The 16,619-nt window shown below is 39.4% G+C and overlaps 1 protein-coding gene across 1 annotated transcript in view; it reads right to left on the reverse strand.

Annotated features, from left to right (window-relative positions):
- TRPM6 (transient receptor potential cation channel subfamily M member 6) overlaps window positions 1–16,619 on the reverse strand; it is a 78,873-nt gene that overhangs the window by 41,812 nt on the left and 20,442 nt on the right. Inside the window, exons 8-16 of the mRNA XM_050329055.1 lie at window positions 16,213–16,384; window positions 14,798–14,972; window positions 13,769–13,892; window positions 8,995–9,067; window positions 8,797–8,897; window positions 5,165–5,299; window positions 4,675–4,728; window positions 2,169–2,309; window positions 307–441 (exon numbers count right to left, since the gene is read on the reverse strand). Coding sequence (XP_050185012.1) covers window positions 307–441; window positions 2,169–2,309; window positions 4,675–4,728; window positions 5,165–5,299; window positions 8,797–8,897; window positions 8,995–9,067; window positions 13,769–13,892; window positions 14,798–14,972; window positions 16,213–16,384 — 1,110 coding nt within the window. The remainder of the gene's footprint in view (window positions 1–306; window positions 442–2,168; window positions 2,310–4,674; window positions 4,729–5,164; window positions 5,300–8,796; window positions 8,898–8,994; window positions 9,068–13,768; window positions 13,893–14,797; window positions 14,973–16,212; window positions 16,385–16,619) is intronic.

The raw sequence follows: 16,619 nt of genomic DNA on the forward strand, positions 1-16,619 counted from the left end.
AAAAAAAAAAAAAGAAGAAGAAGAAAGAAAATCCCAAAAAATGACTAAGGTTCAGATTCGTAAGAATAAAACTGCACACGAATCTGAATTACAAGTAGCAAACTGTTTGATAGCTATATATATTTAAGTCATAAACCACAAGCTAGGGTCATGTTCAGATTACCAATAAGAAGCTGGTAATACTAGTGAAGGAAGAATACTCCTTGCTCTGTATCCATGTCTTTTCTAGTTTCCTTTTCCAGTGGTGGGCAGTCTCCAAACCTCATGACTCCAGATCCCCAAGACTAAAGTAAGCAATTATATTACCTTGTATTTGTAAGGCTGTGCTGTTCTGAAGAACTGAGAATGCAAAGTACTTTCAGTAGATCCCATTCCACTATCCATCTGATTACTCTGATGAAAGGAATGAGAGAGGCTCTGAGAAAAGCTGGAGACCACTCTCTAGATCCAAAGGCATACCACAAAACACAAGGAAAGAAATGCAAATTAGACATGAATTTGTGCCTGTAGATATGATATATGCCTGTACTTTTTGACTGCAATACTGTATGTAGAAAACTGATGTTATTCAAAAACTAGTGAGTCAACAACCACCATAACTACCACTGGAGCTTATACCATAGCGTAAAAAATGGCTTAGTTAAAAAGATATATATTTTCCTGAAGCTCTGAATTCAAAATACTGATTTTCGAAACAGAATCCACCAATTAAACAACAACAGCATTTGTACCAGACTGGAATCATCCAACTGGAAGCTCTTGAGGAGAGGCTGAGGGAGCTGGAGTTGTTTAGCCTGGAGAAGAGAAGACTCATGGGAGACTTCGTCACTCCCTACAACTACCTGAGAGGAGGTTGGGGGTGGGGGTCAGCCTCTTCTCCCAGGCAACTATCAGTAGACAAGAAGGCATGGGCTTAAGCTCTGCCAGGAGAGGTTTAGGTTAGATATTAGGAAGAAACTCTTTACAGAGAGAATAATCAGGAATTGGAATGGGCTGCTCAGGGAGGTGGTGGATTCTCCATCCCTGGAGGTGTTTAAGAAGAGACTGGTGTGGCACTTCATGCCATGATCTAGTAACTGTGGTGGTAGTGGATCAGGGGTTGGACTTGATGATCTCAGAGGTCCTTTCCAACCCACCTGATTCTACGATTCTATGATTCTATGATTCTTCTGAGGGCCAACCTTTTTTTATAAAGTTCCATAAGTCCTTTGAAAAACAGAAGTCTCTGGATTTTTTGCTGATCATTTCCTCTGAACATCTAGTGTCCCTGTAAATTTTTTTCAGTGTTGACTCAGAAGGAAGAATGTTATGAGCTGAATCACTAATGCTCTTTCCTGTAGTACTTAGTTATATGATTTTAAGGTTCCATCTATTCCTGTTAAGATCATATTTCAGCAGAAAACAGTGAAAAGTGTTACAACTGCTTATATATCTTTTTTTAAGCATTGTATTTAACCAGTGACATACAGGAAGCTTTGTCTCTGTGTTTCTGTTCATACCAAGTAACAGTTTTCATTATTTCTTCTCATTTTCCCTGATTCTCCTGAGATTCTTCTCTTAGTCAGGAAAGCAGTTCATGGGAATGATAGGTTTTTGTTGTTAGTTTTTTAACATATGGAACTACTTTAATCAAAGTCCAGTTCTACTACAAAAACCAGGCAGAATTCTTATGCAGTGATGTTGGGAATTATATTCAGCTAATTTATTGAGAAGTTTAGGCTGCTTTTAAGTTACTGGTTTTGGAAAGTCAACAGGGAAAATGATGACATGCCCTCAGTCTAGTTCAAGGCATGTGGAATTCAGTATTTCTGATGTGGTTCAAGTTGCAAGAACAGAAACATGCAACTGCTTCAGAAAAGGGAAAATGACACTTGGCACAGTCTTGTTGATCTTTATTAATGGGTGACAGACAAAGAACAGAACCCATCTATGGACACAAAAGTAAATTTACTGAATTAAGAGTTAATTTAACAACTGGTACTCTTGGGGATTTGTCTGTTTTATTTGCAACCTCCCAACAGCTGGCAAAGAGATTCTTAAAACAGACAAGCCTGGCATATATTTAACTGATGCTCTTCAGGCAAAGCACAATGACAACCTGAGTTATTTGCAGGTGTCACATTTTGGCTTTTCTTGGAGATAAGTGGTAGTAATTTCAAAGAAATTACCTTATGTTTTCTGTAGAGATCATTGTAGAGAATTCGGAAATGCTTCCTTGTGTAGCTGCTCCGATAAGCTTCACCAAGGAGGTACTCTATTACCAGTCCAATATCAATCAGTGATATCTTGTAATCCAAAGGAAGGGTATTCTGAAACACCAAATTTCACAGATTTTTCGTGATGCTATTACATTCAACACTCAGCCACGTCAGAGCCCTACTAAGAGATAGTCTGGAAAAATGTGCAACTGAGAGCTCCTGCTCTCAGGAGACTATATACATTCATTAGGCATATGGAACTCCCCTGGAAAGAGAATACAGGCAAATCCCATTTTCAGCCTGAAAAATGTGACGTCTACAGTTCACTGACACACGTTGCATAGGGACATAAAATGCAGTGATCCCTAGATCAGCTTTATTCAACTGTGAACGGTAATCGTTCTTCAGGACAATCACGAACAGCAGAGACAGATGAAAATCTTCTTCTCGTTACAAGAGAGCACTAGCATGGTGTGTTTTGGTCATTAAGAGCATTCATTAATTAAAAATGAAGAATAGCTGAAGCATGTATTTGATGGTGCAGGTAATTCCTGGAGACTGGAAATGCCTTGTAGAGGCTCAAGACTGTCTTGTCAACTAGGACAGGAACTGTATGTGCATTAGCTCTACCTTGTGAGTCTTTCACCACTTCTGTGTAAAGCACCACTGCCCAGATTACCTCTACTGTCCTTCCCAGAACCTTTGGTTTGTGACAAATTCTCTGAAGAACAGATTATTTTCCACACAGAATAAAAAATTATTTGTAAAACCTCAAAGTGGAACTCTTTAAAGTGAAAAATAGGTCTGTACATAAATAAGATCTGAGACATTATGTATTCCTAACAGTATATGCCTTTCAGACTGTGAAAAGTCTTTTTCTTCTAGACTGAGGGTTTTTTCAATAGACTTCAGTAGCAAGCCTCAGTACAGTCATCTAAGGCCACCCAGCCCTGGGTAACAGAAGGCTTCAACATGTTGAATGCTCTGGGGCAAAAGCACATCTCACAGAATGGAGTTTGTCAGCTCTGTCATTGAGAGTTAGGTAAATATTTCTGACTACCTATACTTGTAGATACTTCTCTGCACTAAGCCCCATATTTTCTGATATCAGAGCAGACTGCAATGTATCTCCATTCAAATGAAACAGCATCAAAGCTGGTGACCCTAATGAAGACAATATCCTGAAATCCGGGATCACATCACTTTGGTGACTGTTCCACCTACTGTGTCACCATAGTAGACTGCAACTTCACGACCCATTAACAGAGCGCTTACACATACTAACAGAAGCTCCAGTGAAAAAGGGTTTACAGCATTTAGCCCTGTGTGCAGATCCCAAGTAAGTTTAGCTTACACAACGGTATAGAAAGTTTTGATATGGTGCAGATGATTTTTACATAAATGCCATTAATACATATCAAGTGCCAAAAGTTTCTCTTTAGGTCACACATTGAGTTTTCCCTAAGTGTCCTGAGATACATACAGGGCATAGATTTTAGGAGAGGGGTCATATCAATCACTTCAGTGTCAGTGAGGAAGACAGCTTTTTCAGCCTGGATGAGTTAGATGTTTTTTCAATACTGAGCTCTTCCAGATCTTTCACATAAAGCAGACCTTGAATATGTTCATCAGTAAGGGAAAACACACAAAATACTTTGTTATGGAGACCAGAATCCTGTACATCTATCTAAAGAACCATAAATGAGATTGATATGAAAATCACCCACAGTAAAAAAAATCATACCACAAATACAACAGTAGGACTTACCATTTCATTTTATCTTAGCATTCATACCCTGGAAAGAACTAGCCAATTAATCTACTTTTGTATCTAGGAATGCCCTGCAGTGAAATCTAGATGCCTAAATAACAGCTCATCCCTTCCTGGCTAAGAAGTGCTGTGAGGTACAATAGATAACAGAAATATTAAATAACTAATAACGTATCTAAATAACAAGGTTGACACTAAATTACTAATGGAGCCAGTGCTACATGCAGTAGTCATCCACTGCCACCCTCTGTTCTCCTAGGCAAAGCAACACACTAAAATAACATTATATCTTGTCAAAGTATGTTTTTGTTATTGCTCAACAAGGAAAGACTATTTTAGCTTGGGGAGAAAAAGAAAACCCTAAAAACAATGACAGTTATTATTGCACTAATTCACTAAGTCTTTTGTACAATCAGTTCATAATGTCACTTTAGTAGTCTGAGAAAGAGAATCGGATCTACACGAACTGCTTGGCTTTGAAATTAAAGCACAGGATCCTTGGGAGCCTCAGTAGTAGTGTCCTAGTTAATTTCTTAGGGGATCAGTGGGATTAAGACAAAACCATTTAGCAGATATAGGACCATAATAATAAACCCATCACTTCTATTCCTAGAATTCCCCTGTATTACCTAATAGCAGTGTGCCAGTGGACACTGAAGTTCTAAGCTACCATTTTTGCTCCCCAGCCTTTCCCATGTCTATTACCTGTTTCACATCTCGAACTAGGTGATATAAAAGTAGATTTGATGGTCCTTGTTTCTGTGGTGTGAAAAGAAAAGACAGTAAACAAACATGTCACTCTACATTAGAAAATCAACACAGTAAAAGAAAGCAGCTAAAAAATCTTCAGAATGAGCTACTGCAATTGAATCTCTTCCCATTTAAAGTCTCTTCAAAAATATTTCAACACCAATCTGCAACACCTCTACTACCTCAAATCATAACATATTTTAGAAAGAAGCCGGTATAGCTTTGGTCTAAACAACACAGTATTTTCAGCAAGGCAAGCATGTATCACATAGAGGATTTAAACCTGAACATATTTCTCATGAGCTTCCTGTGAGTACTCATTCTGGTTTATGATAGTGAATCAAAAACAACTAGCTGGTACACCAGCCCAAAAATCCCACATTACAACCTAAAATTAGCAAAACCCATTAATTTCCAGTTTTACACTGGAATTTCAAATACTCACTGTATTGTAGAGTTCTTCTAAACGAGATATGGTAAGAAAACGGTGCATGTTCACTCCGTGCTCTATTAACAGCTTCACAAAATCCACACGGTCCATCACTAAAGCATCCAGCATTGCCTGCTCCAAGGCACCAACCTCCAAATGGACAGAGTTGAAGGAAAAGCTTAGAAAACTACTTTTGGAAATAAATATAACATTCCTGAACAGCTAATAATCTCTTTACCAAAATGACTATGTTTCTTTAAAGTGCAGAGTACAAAAGAAAAATATGCTGCAGGAAGCATCTGTGTAAAAAAACCAACAAAGAGGAGAAGTAAAACTGAGTTACCATAAACCCAACATCTGTAGAGACTTCTACAAATGTAACTTTACAACCAGACTCTTATAATACATTCTCTACTCTCTAATTCACTTCAAGGGCCAATGTATGGTAATGCAGGGGGTGGAGGGAAGCCTTTCTTTTGAAATATGACAAAAGATATTTCAAGATACTGTATTTCAAAATCTCTCTATAGATCTGGAATTTCTTTAAAGAAGATTTTTTTCAAATAAGAGAAAACATGTATTAGAATAAACTCTCTTAAAGAAACCACAAAGCAGAAATCTACCTACAATAATGTCCAAACAGTGAAAGCACTTTACTTCTGGCACTTATGCAGAGCTCAGCGGGGTTTCTACATGCAAAATAGCAAAGCAGTTAGACATATGAGGTTTGTATAAATTCATATATCATCTTTCTACAGAACACATTTGCACAGGAAATGCAGTGGGGTGAGCAGAATGAGGAGGAGGCTGGCACTGGGGCAGGTGTTACTGCTGGCCTGAAGTCAGTCCATTCCGCATACATACTGACATTTGACAGAAATTATGTCAAAAGATGACCAATAAATATGACAGAATTTTCACATGTAAAAAGAATACTTATGCACTGATCCTTAATTATCAGTGTTTCTTCCAAAAATATCTCAGATGGACTGACCATTCTTGTACAAAATTTCTTCAAGTAGTCATTCCTTGAGCTGGCAGTGAATCTGAAGAGGTTTAGATAGCCATTCAGTAACTACTAGAATGACATTCTTTGGTGTGAAGTCCATTTGAGATTGAGTTGACATTTAAGCAGAAATATAATTACAGCTGCTTACAATCTTTACCTTCTGAACTTCTTAGGACCAGAGTTCTAAAAGAAATGGCCACAATCTGTGCATAATTGTGCATGTTTCCTTGAAACACTTACATAGACAGAAATATACTAAGACTTCAAAATCACCCAAAAATTGCTGCTTAAATACATAATTCAAAATTTGAACACACAACCACAATAACCCTGCAGAAGCTCTAGCCTCTGACGATTGCAGGTCTGGCAGTTCCTGACAGTCAGAGGGTTACACCTCTTTAATTAGAAAGCAACTAATTTAAAGGCAAACTTAAATACTGTGCTTAAACAGTTCTTTTTTTTTTTCTTTTCAGTGAAAGAAAAAAGTCGTTGTTATTTAAGATTTTTTTTTCTGCTTATTCAAAAGAAAAACTTTCTGGAGTATATGTAATTTTAATTTTTGCTCAGAGAAGCAAAAGATCTGAGGCTTACTTGTTATGAGATCTTTATGTCTTACTGAAAGTGGAGAACATAGTCATTATTTGACAATTGCTTTTCATTTCAAAGGGTGCCAAACAGCTGTTCCAAAATAGGTATGAATGGGTACACAGATTTTTTTCAAACGTATCAGAAGCAGAAGGGTGGGAGTAGGGGTCCTACCAGTAGATCTATAAGGCCAGAGGATGATCAGGATATAAAGGAAAAGATAAGGTTATTGCAGACACAGTAAACTAATTCATTGCCTGACTGCTCACTACAGAACAGGCTGGGAAATTCCTATACTTGAGGCTGTTCTTTATGGTAGAGAAACCTGAGGAACTGTGTCAAATTGAAATGTCAGTAGAAGAGCCTATAGAAGTCATCCATTAATTGGAAGCAAATTGTATTCACCTAAGAGTTCCCAGAGAACTGAAGTGAATTTGAAATCAGCCCCTCTAACAGCAGCACGGAAGACAGTAGAAAATGGGTAAATACAGTAGAGTAAGTGGAAGTAATGCAGTTTTTTTGTAGACTGAAATCAGGACTCTACCAGTGACAGTTAGAAAAAATATTCTAGTGAACCTACCTTCTGAAGACATGAATATAATTTAGAAGCCAGTAAAAAAAGCATGCAACCTATAAGGATTTATCCTTAGATGAATAGAGAACAATCTGTAAAATATTACTATTTCACTAAATATCTCAATTAGAAAACTGAGTATGGTGCTGGCCTGCCTATGTCAAAAGATGACTTTTACACCTGAGAAAAGTACACAGAAGAGCAGAAAATACGGTCAGAAAAATGGAAAAACTGAACAGATAATCACCTTGGAAGAGCCAGGAACTATTCAATAGTTCTCTAAACTCTTGTATGTCAAAGAGGTGGGGACTAGGGAAATGTTACTCTTTACTTCCCATACACACAGAATCATTGAATCATTTAGTTTGGTAAAGATCTTTAGATCATCAGGTCAATCTGCAAACCTAACACTGACAAGTCACCCCTAAACCATGACAGGAAGTGCACATCTACATGTCTTTTAAACAGTTCCAGGAATGGTGATTCAACCACACCCTGTGTAGGCTACTCCAGTGGTTCATAACTGTTTTGGTGAATAAATTTTTCCCAATGTCCAATGTTAATTCATGGATGTTCAGTTGTAGACATTTCAGGCATAGTCCTTCTTCAGCCTTACACATCACAGGAAAATATGGGCCGGTGACAAAAAAATCGGGTCTCTTATTGTGGCAAACAACCAGCTGTGGCCACTCAAATATATATACAACTGTACATTTTTCAAAATTTACATTTAAAGAAGAAGACACACTTGGGCCTGGAAAAATCAACCTTATAATTCTTGGCAGGGAAAACTTAAAAGTACTTCTTGGACCATTAGATATTATTTCTTGAACAAAATACTAACTTCTATAAAAATTGGAGATTTATACTTGTCATATATAAAAATCACATTATGTACATAAAAGACTTACTAAGGGAGGGTTGTACTTAAATACTGGGTTACATCTGAAAACTTGGAAACCACAATTAATGGGACTGATTTAATTGCTAGTGTATGTTCTTTCATACAGATATAGTTAATGTAGGTCTAAATCATGGCTTGCATTCATTGTGGGTATTCCTAAGAAATAATACCTAAAATAATGGCATGTCACCACAGTTAATTTTAACTTTTTTTTTTTTTTTTAACCTGGTGATTTACACTGTGATTTCTGTATTTCTGTCTAGAGCTAGGAAAATAGATGCAACATTCCTTCGGACCTTACATCTTTGGAGAAAAGAATATTTTGGGCTACAACAAAATATCCCTGACAACCGATAATTGTCAACTCTTCTCTGGAAAAAAAAATGAGATCTGATGCACTCTGCAGTTCTTCACAGTTTTAAAGATAATGCTCCTCCAAAATCACAGCAGATTACAGGAGACTGATTCCAACCATCAAACCATTTCTTAATTAAAGCTTGACAAATGCAAACCATGAAAAATTAGTCATCATAATCAAGTGTAAAGACAATGTGAAAAATAAAAGGTAATTGTACCTTCCAGTGTTGTCCATAAACGAGTACATGTTTCTTGGCAATATCTAGCTGGTTCCAGGCCAATGTTAAATCTAGCTGATCTGAAGTAGACATATTTGTACCTAGGAAACAATCACATATTGATGTTACTCCTTTGCTTTGAACAGGCAAGTCAATGAGACTCTATATCAGATGAAAAAAAGTCATATTTTTCAATACCTTTCAAGAGTGCAGTCAGAATTGCCAAATCAATGTCCTGCTCATCTTCAGACTCCGCATCAAATATGGTTATCTGTTAGAATTGTAGAATTATACTATTTGAGGTGAGGCAGAGAAGTCTGCAGTTATTTCTTCTTGGTATGGGCTGTGGTAGATTAAATTATACATATTTCAACACAAACAATGGCAAAGGTCCAAACATAATTTTCCTTTGTTTCAGACAGAAAATGCACCATTTTGGTTTTTAATGCAATAGCATCCCAGGCAAACTGGAATCAACCTACTGCATGAGTCTGCATGAGTCTACTTTTTGATTAGCCTTTAAAGCTGAGAAATATAGAAATGTAAAATGTTTGACATCCGCTCAGTTTTCAACTAGAAAACACTCAAAGTGAAACAAAAAATACTAAAAATGTATTGGGTAATTTCCATTTTAGTGATACTTCCTACAATTATAATTACTCCTACATTAAATACTTGGTACTCCACCACATTTGAAAAGATGTGGTAGGCTGGTGAATTTACCAGTAACTGGAAAAGGGGAAATATAACTAGCATTTTTAAAAAGGCTAAAAAGAAAAACTTGGGAAACTATAGACCAGTCAGTCTCACGTCTTGCCTGGCAAGATCATGGAGTATATCCTCCTGGAAACTATACTAAGGCACATGGAAAATAAGGAGGTGATTGGTGACAGTCAACATGGCTTCATTAAGGGTAAATCATGCCCAACAAATCTGATGGCCTTCTATTGCAAGGTTACAGCACTGATGGATAAGGGAAGTCGTGGTTTTGCCCACCAGCCCATCCCTGGGGCTGAGGATGGTTTTGTCCAGGTGATTTCCGGACAAAAAACCAATCAAAAAGTTCAGTGACGCCTTTGCTAATTACATCTTTAAGAAAACGGAAGAGAAGGTTGGTGGCGCAGTTGAAATTAGGAGCAGCAGCCATGTAGGAGAGACGCGGTGGGCCCGAGGAGGGCCAAGGCCCCCTCCTCCCCGGCTTGGGCCGGGGGGGGGCAGGTGCAGCACTGAAGCCTCCCTTCTCTCTTGTGAGAGAGTGAAGAAAAAAAAGGTTTAAAAGACGAACTGCTTAGACGAGAAACCGCTGCAGAAGAATTCCAGCCATGAGATAACAAGACTTTCAAGGTCAAAGCTGCAGTCGCAGGAGAGAGAAGAAAAGTTCGAAGGGGGGAGAGCTGCTTTTTTTTCTCCTTTTCGCTCTCCCTCCCTTCAGCAGGGTAAAGACTGAAAAATAAAACCCTGCCACCTGTAGAAGTTTGTTGGGGTGAAGAGACCCCCCATGCGGCTCACAGAGGAGCTTGTGGATGCACCAGAGATTTGTGACTTTAACAGAGAGAAAGCCTTATGCTGGAGTAAAAGCGGCTCAGATGAGGCAGAGTCCTGTTAAAGACTTTGTGACCCTCGAAGGGATCGATGCTTATGCTGGAGCGAGACGGCTCAGATAAGCTTGGGATCTCAGTGAGAGATCCATGCTGCTGCTGTTGAAGATTTATGACCCTGACGGGTATTAGAACCTACGCTGGAACACAAAACGGTTCAGGTAGGGATGTTGGGATCCATGTGTGGGATCCGTGCTGCTGGTGCTAGAGAGAACCTACGCTGGAGCAGAAAATGGCTCAGGTGGGATATTGGGATCCGAGTAAGGGATCCAGACTGGACCCATGCCGAGAAGTCAATCAAGGACTGTTCTCCCATGGGGAGGGACCTCCATAGGGAAACAGGGGTGAACTCTTAAACCATTATCCCCTGTAACCCTGTGGAAGAAGATCCATAGTAAGCAAGTGTCCCCTTGCAAGTCTATGGAAGGAGACCCTTCAGGACCTGGGTAACCCTCAGCCTTCGGTTTTAACCCAGGAGGGGGGTAAGCCCAGCCCTGGAGGCCAACACAGAATAAGAGAGAGATAAAGAAGTTCCAACTGCGACGAAAGTGCTGCAGAGTTACTAGAGAGAGAGAGAGAGAGCTGGAATTCTGAGAACAGAAAAGGACTGCTTCTCCTCCTTGGACTGATATAAAGGGAGGTGGGGGGAGAAGTATCTTCTGTAAATACATAATACCTTTTACTTAAGTAGAATTGTTGTAAATATAATTCTTTAGTTTTAGTTTGTTAATAATAAATACTCATACTTTTTTTTTAATTCAGTCTCTTTTTGTCTGCATAAACCTTCTCTCAACTAATAGTAATTGTATGTGGGGGTATAAAAGTAAATTGAGCCAGGGCAAAACCAAGCAACTGATGTCATCTACTTGGACTTGTGCAAAGCATTTGATAATGTCCTGCACAATATCCTTGTCTCTAAACTGGGCCAACACAGATTTAATTTGTGGACCACCTCATGGATAAGGAATTGGCTGGATGGTGGCTCTCAGAAGAGTCACAGTCAATGGCTTAGTGTCCAAGTGGAGACCAGTGACAAGAAGTGTCCCTCACTGGTTGGCGCTGGAACCAGTATTATTTAAGACATTTGTTGGGGATGTGGACACTGGGATCGAATGCACACTCAGTAAGTTTGTGGATGACACCAAGCTGAGTGCTGTTGACACCCTAAAAGGAAGAGATGCCATCCAGAGCAACCTTGACAGGCTTGAGAGGTGGGCCTGTGCAGACCTCATGAAGTTCAACAAGTGCCAGGACCTGTACCTGGGTCACAAATATGGACTGGGAAGAGAATGGATTGAGAGCAGCCCTGGAAAGAAAGACTTGGGTACTTTGGTGTGAAAAAGGATCAACATGAACTGTAATGTGCACTGGCAGCCTAGAAAGCCAACCATATCTTTGGCTGCATCAAAAGCAGCATGGCCAGTGGGTCAAGGGAGGGGATTTCTGGTCACTAATGGTGTTCCCCAGTGCTCAGTATTTGGCCCAGTCATGTCCAATATCCTTACTGATGATCTGGATGAGAGGATCAATTGTAAGTTAATTTAGTAATATTAGTAATTTTAGTAAATTTAGTAAAATTTTAGTAAATTTGCAGACAACACCAAGTTGGGTGGGAGTGTCAATCTGCAGGAGGACACAAAAGCTCTGCAGAAGGATCTGGACAGGATGAATAAATGGGCCGAGACCAAGAGGTTCAATAAGACCAAGTGCCAGGTCCTACACTTTGGCCACAATAACTCCATGCAGTGTTACAGGTTGGGGGCAGAGTAGGAAAGTGGCCCAACTGAAAAGGAGCCGGGGATGTTGGCTGGCACCAGGCTGAACAAGAGCCAGTGTGTGCCCAGGTGGCCAAAAAGGCCAATTGGTATCCTGAAATGTATCAGAAATAGTGTGGCCAGCAGGACTAGAAAAGTGATTGTTCCCCTGTAATCCACACTGGTGAGGCTGCACCTCAAGCCCTGTGTCCAGTTGTGGGTCACTCACTTCAAAAAAGACATTGAGATGCTGAAGTGAGTCCAGAGATGGACAATGAAGCTGATTAAGAGTCTAGAGAGTAAGTCCTATGATAAACAGTTGAGAGAGTAGGGGGTTTTTAGCCTGGAGGAGAGGAGGCTCATGTGTGACCTTATCACTCAATACAACTACCTGAAAAGAGGTTGTAGTCAGCTGGCCTCTTCTGCTGCACAGGACAAAGGGACACAGTCTCAAGCTGTGCCAGGGGAGTTCAGGTTGGACATTGGAGGAAATTCTTCACAAAAAGGGTGATTAAACATTGGAAACTATTGCCAAGAGAGGTGTTGGAGTCACTATCCCTGGAGGTGCTTAAGAAAAGACGAAGACTAGATGTGATACTTGATCTAGTTGATATCATGGTGTTCAGTCAAAAATTGGACTCGATGATCTCAGAGATCTTTTCTAACCTAAGTGATTCTGTGATTCTTCCCCTCTACTCTGCTCTGGTGAGACCCCACCTGGAGTGCTATGTCCAGCTCTGGGGTCACCAACATAAGAAAGATGTGGGCCTGCTCAAGCATGTCCAGAGGAGAGCCACAAAGATGATGACTAGAGCACCTCTCCTTTTGGATTGTTTAGCCTAGACAAGAGAAATCTCAAGGGAGACCTTGTAGCAGTCTTCCACTACCTAAAGAGGGTCTACAGGAAAGATGGGGAAGAATTCTTTATCAGGAAGTGTAAGGATAGGACAAGGGGTAACAGTTTTAAACTTATAGAGGGTAGATCTAAATTAGATGTTTGTAATAAATTATTTATTGTGAGAGGGGTGAAGCACTGGAACGGTTTGCCCAGAGAAGCTGTGGATGTCCCATCCCTGGAAGTGCTCAAGGCCAGGTTGGATGGGGCTTTGAACAACCTTATCTTGTGTCCATGCCCACGGCAGGGGTGTTGAAACTACACAGTCTTTAAGGTCACTTCCAATCCAAACCATTCTGTGGTTCTGTGATTCTCCTTGCAAATGAGCACTGGAGCTGCTAAACATTCCAGCAAATCTCAAGAGTACATTTCATTACAAGTTCTAGCAAAACTCTGTTTTAAGTACAAGAATGGAAGGAAACCTTTCTAAAGACTCTACGAGAGAAGGAAAAAGTAGGAACTACTTGATCTTTCCAGTGAAAACAAAGATGTGTGGCCTTTTACTAAAATCAGAAAGGCTGTCATTTCATAAAGAACCACTGAAACTTGAGACATCAACTAAATGGGCTTTGTAGAGCTACTCAATATAGAAATTGGCACACACACCTTTGTGTTATCTTTATATTACAGATCACACCCATGTCTGTGCCAACCCACCACAGAAGGAGCAAAAAGGGTAACAGCAAATTAAGACATCCTAAATTCAGGGCGTGAGCCCCACTCACGGACTCTCTGTGTTCCATGCATTCCATCAAAATGTGAAATAGATGACTGGACTGTTTCTGTTCCAAACTAAATGTGTTTTGAATCATCACTAAGACCTCTTTCTTCACTTGAGGGCACAGGTCCCTGGAAAACAGACATACAAGCAAGAACAGTTATGTTTTAGCTACTTCTTACCTGCCCAAATGTCACTTCAGAAAAGATGAAACTTGTACTAAGCAGAGACATTATGGGAAATCTTGTCTTTTTCTACTTCTCTGTTGACTTAATTCTGCCTTCTTTCAGCACAACAAAGCAAAGTCATAAGGAATCCAGACCACCTCTTGATTTTTTTTATCTAAAAAGCTCTCTGACTTTGAAAAACTTTCACAAATAATATTAATTGGCTTTACAAATAATTACTTATTTCCAGTTTGGACAAAAAATTTTTATCAAGGTAGGTTCAACGGCGCCTGCAGCTGAAACTGCACTGGCAGTGACAAAGAGTTAGTCACTGCACTGGAAGTGACAAAGCTAGACCAGAGTGACAAATCTGAGTTATCACTGAGTAAACCAAAGCCAAAGACAAGGAAACTTAGTCCTCTTCCTGCTGCAGTTTGAAGTTCCTATAGCAACTAACCCCAGCTCTAGTCTCAGAAGCTTTATGCAACCAAATCCAAACCCTTATACAGAGTATTAATAGCAGGAGAAACAATTGAGTCAAAACACAAGCAAACACTCTGGAGTCATCCAACAATGTCTCTCACAAAGGTGAGAAATTTTATAATAACTCAAAATAGCTACATGCAGGTTTCCATCTCCAAAAAAGCCTCAGTAAATTTGGCAGAATAATTATTTCAGCACTAGTTTGAGGCAGGGAAGGAACAAACTCCACTCTCAAGAGAAATTAAAGCTAGCAAAAGGCCGTAGTGGGGCCACCCTTGGAAGCATTAGAAATGATCTCATAATATATATGAGGTTTTGAGATAGGTGTTTTCAGGTCCCTGCCAATATGATAGACCAAGGAGGAGGAGCATTATGCCACTACTCACCCTGTATCACCTGTGTGTTTGTGGGTAAATGCCAGGATATCTGCAGCTCTGCCAGTGCCCTCATAGACCATGACAGGGACAGCTGGGGTGGCCCTCACGTACTCCCACACCATTAGGATCACACTGGGACCTCCTTCCACCACCAACCCAACTATGGGTACACCTTGGCTCATTCCTGTTTCAAAACACACCTAACCAGTCATAAACAGATCTCAGTCACACATAAAAAAATCAACACATCTGGGAAATAAATACTCATGAAGAAGTCTCATATGTGGTTCAGTGAAGATGAAATCATGCCTTCGCCACCTCTAATTTGACATACACTTTTCAAGACTTTCACAGAGCTTCTGCAACCAGATCAAAAAGACCATGGAAAACTCCTGAATAAACTGTAAGTGGTCCTAGCACTGGAAATAAAAAATATCCTTCCAAACATCCCTCTGTCCTTTATGATAGATGTCACATGCAAGGATGTTTGAAATGTGTTCAATATCCATTTGGTTACCTACATACACATAAAAGTAATCATGCATTTCTTCAGAGACTCTCTCAAGTTCTGCAGCACCAGGGTGGGTTTTTTAAAAAACAGAAATAAATTTCAAATACAATGCAATAGAAATGAAAATACTACAGAAAGCCTAACTTGTAAACACTCAAGGCAAGGAAAAAATAAAAGCAGCTCTATATATGAACATATTAAAAATTGAGTTAGTTTCTAAGTTTGTAAATTTTACAATGTAAGCACATAAAAGAAGCAAGGGTTCAACATCATAACTGCTAATGATTCAAATTATTCAAATGACTAGGTAAGAGTGACATCATAATTTGTACAATCTAGTGCATAAAAGGAAATATTTGTCTATGTAATAAATACTTCATTAGCGATTTCTATACCATAACTCAGTTACATGCAAAGAGTGGAAGTTATGTAATCTGTCAGACATCGGCTAAAGGTATTACTTTTGCAACCAGTCTCTATTCCTGTAGCTGAGGAGGTCACAGGCTTGCAATAGAGAAGATGATGAGGACAAAAGTAGTGAACAGAGGAAAAGGGATTTGAATGTAACAACTTTTACACCTAGCAAAATGCTGGGAAAACATCTGGTTCTGATAGAGACCACAGAAAACTGCAATGTGAGCAAACACTCAATAATCTGAGTCATTTAGATGTCTCTGCAACTAAGAGACCAGTATGTGAGTTCATCCAAATGCATAATGTTTTATGTATATAAAATGCTGTCCTTTTCATTTTTCTGATATTCAGAGTTCAAGACGCATGCAACTAATAACATTTGACCTCAGTGAAATCTAAGGCAAATCAAGATGTACAACATGTGACAGGAAATGACAAGTACCTCTGCAACTTTTACGATAGGTTTTTCTGTCATAAAGATGACCACAGCAGTACTCACTCGTATGTATTTTTTGAAGTGATATGTACTTCTCCAAATTCCTCCTGAGTATCATCTCATTACCATACTTGCCTACAGTGCCATCATCTGCCATTAGGAAACATGAATGCATGCTGTTGAGTGTACTTAGCTTGCTGAGTGGGTTACCAAGAGTCTGGTAGAGGCAAACCACCTGGGAAAACCAAAATAAAAAGACCCTTAAGGAAACAAAGAAAACACCACCATTTATGTTGCCTCATGTATATGTATTCATCATATTGTGATCGTCTGAAATCCTCCACCAAGCTTTTTGCATTTGATCCTTAGCATTTCATTCTTAACAGCAACAAAACCACAGCACAGAAAACATTTCTGATTAAGCGTGCAATACTTAGATTACAGTCTAAGGATTTCAATCTAATCCTTGC

Source organism: Myiozetetes cayanensis, unplaced genomic scaffold (genome assembly GCF_022539395.1).
Source record: "Myiozetetes cayanensis isolate MyiCay16 unplaced genomic scaffold, myiCay2020 scf4, whole genome shotgun sequence".
NCBI classification, from domain to species: Eukaryota; Metazoa; Chordata; class Aves; order Passeriformes; family Tyrannidae; genus Myiozetetes; species Myiozetetes cayanensis.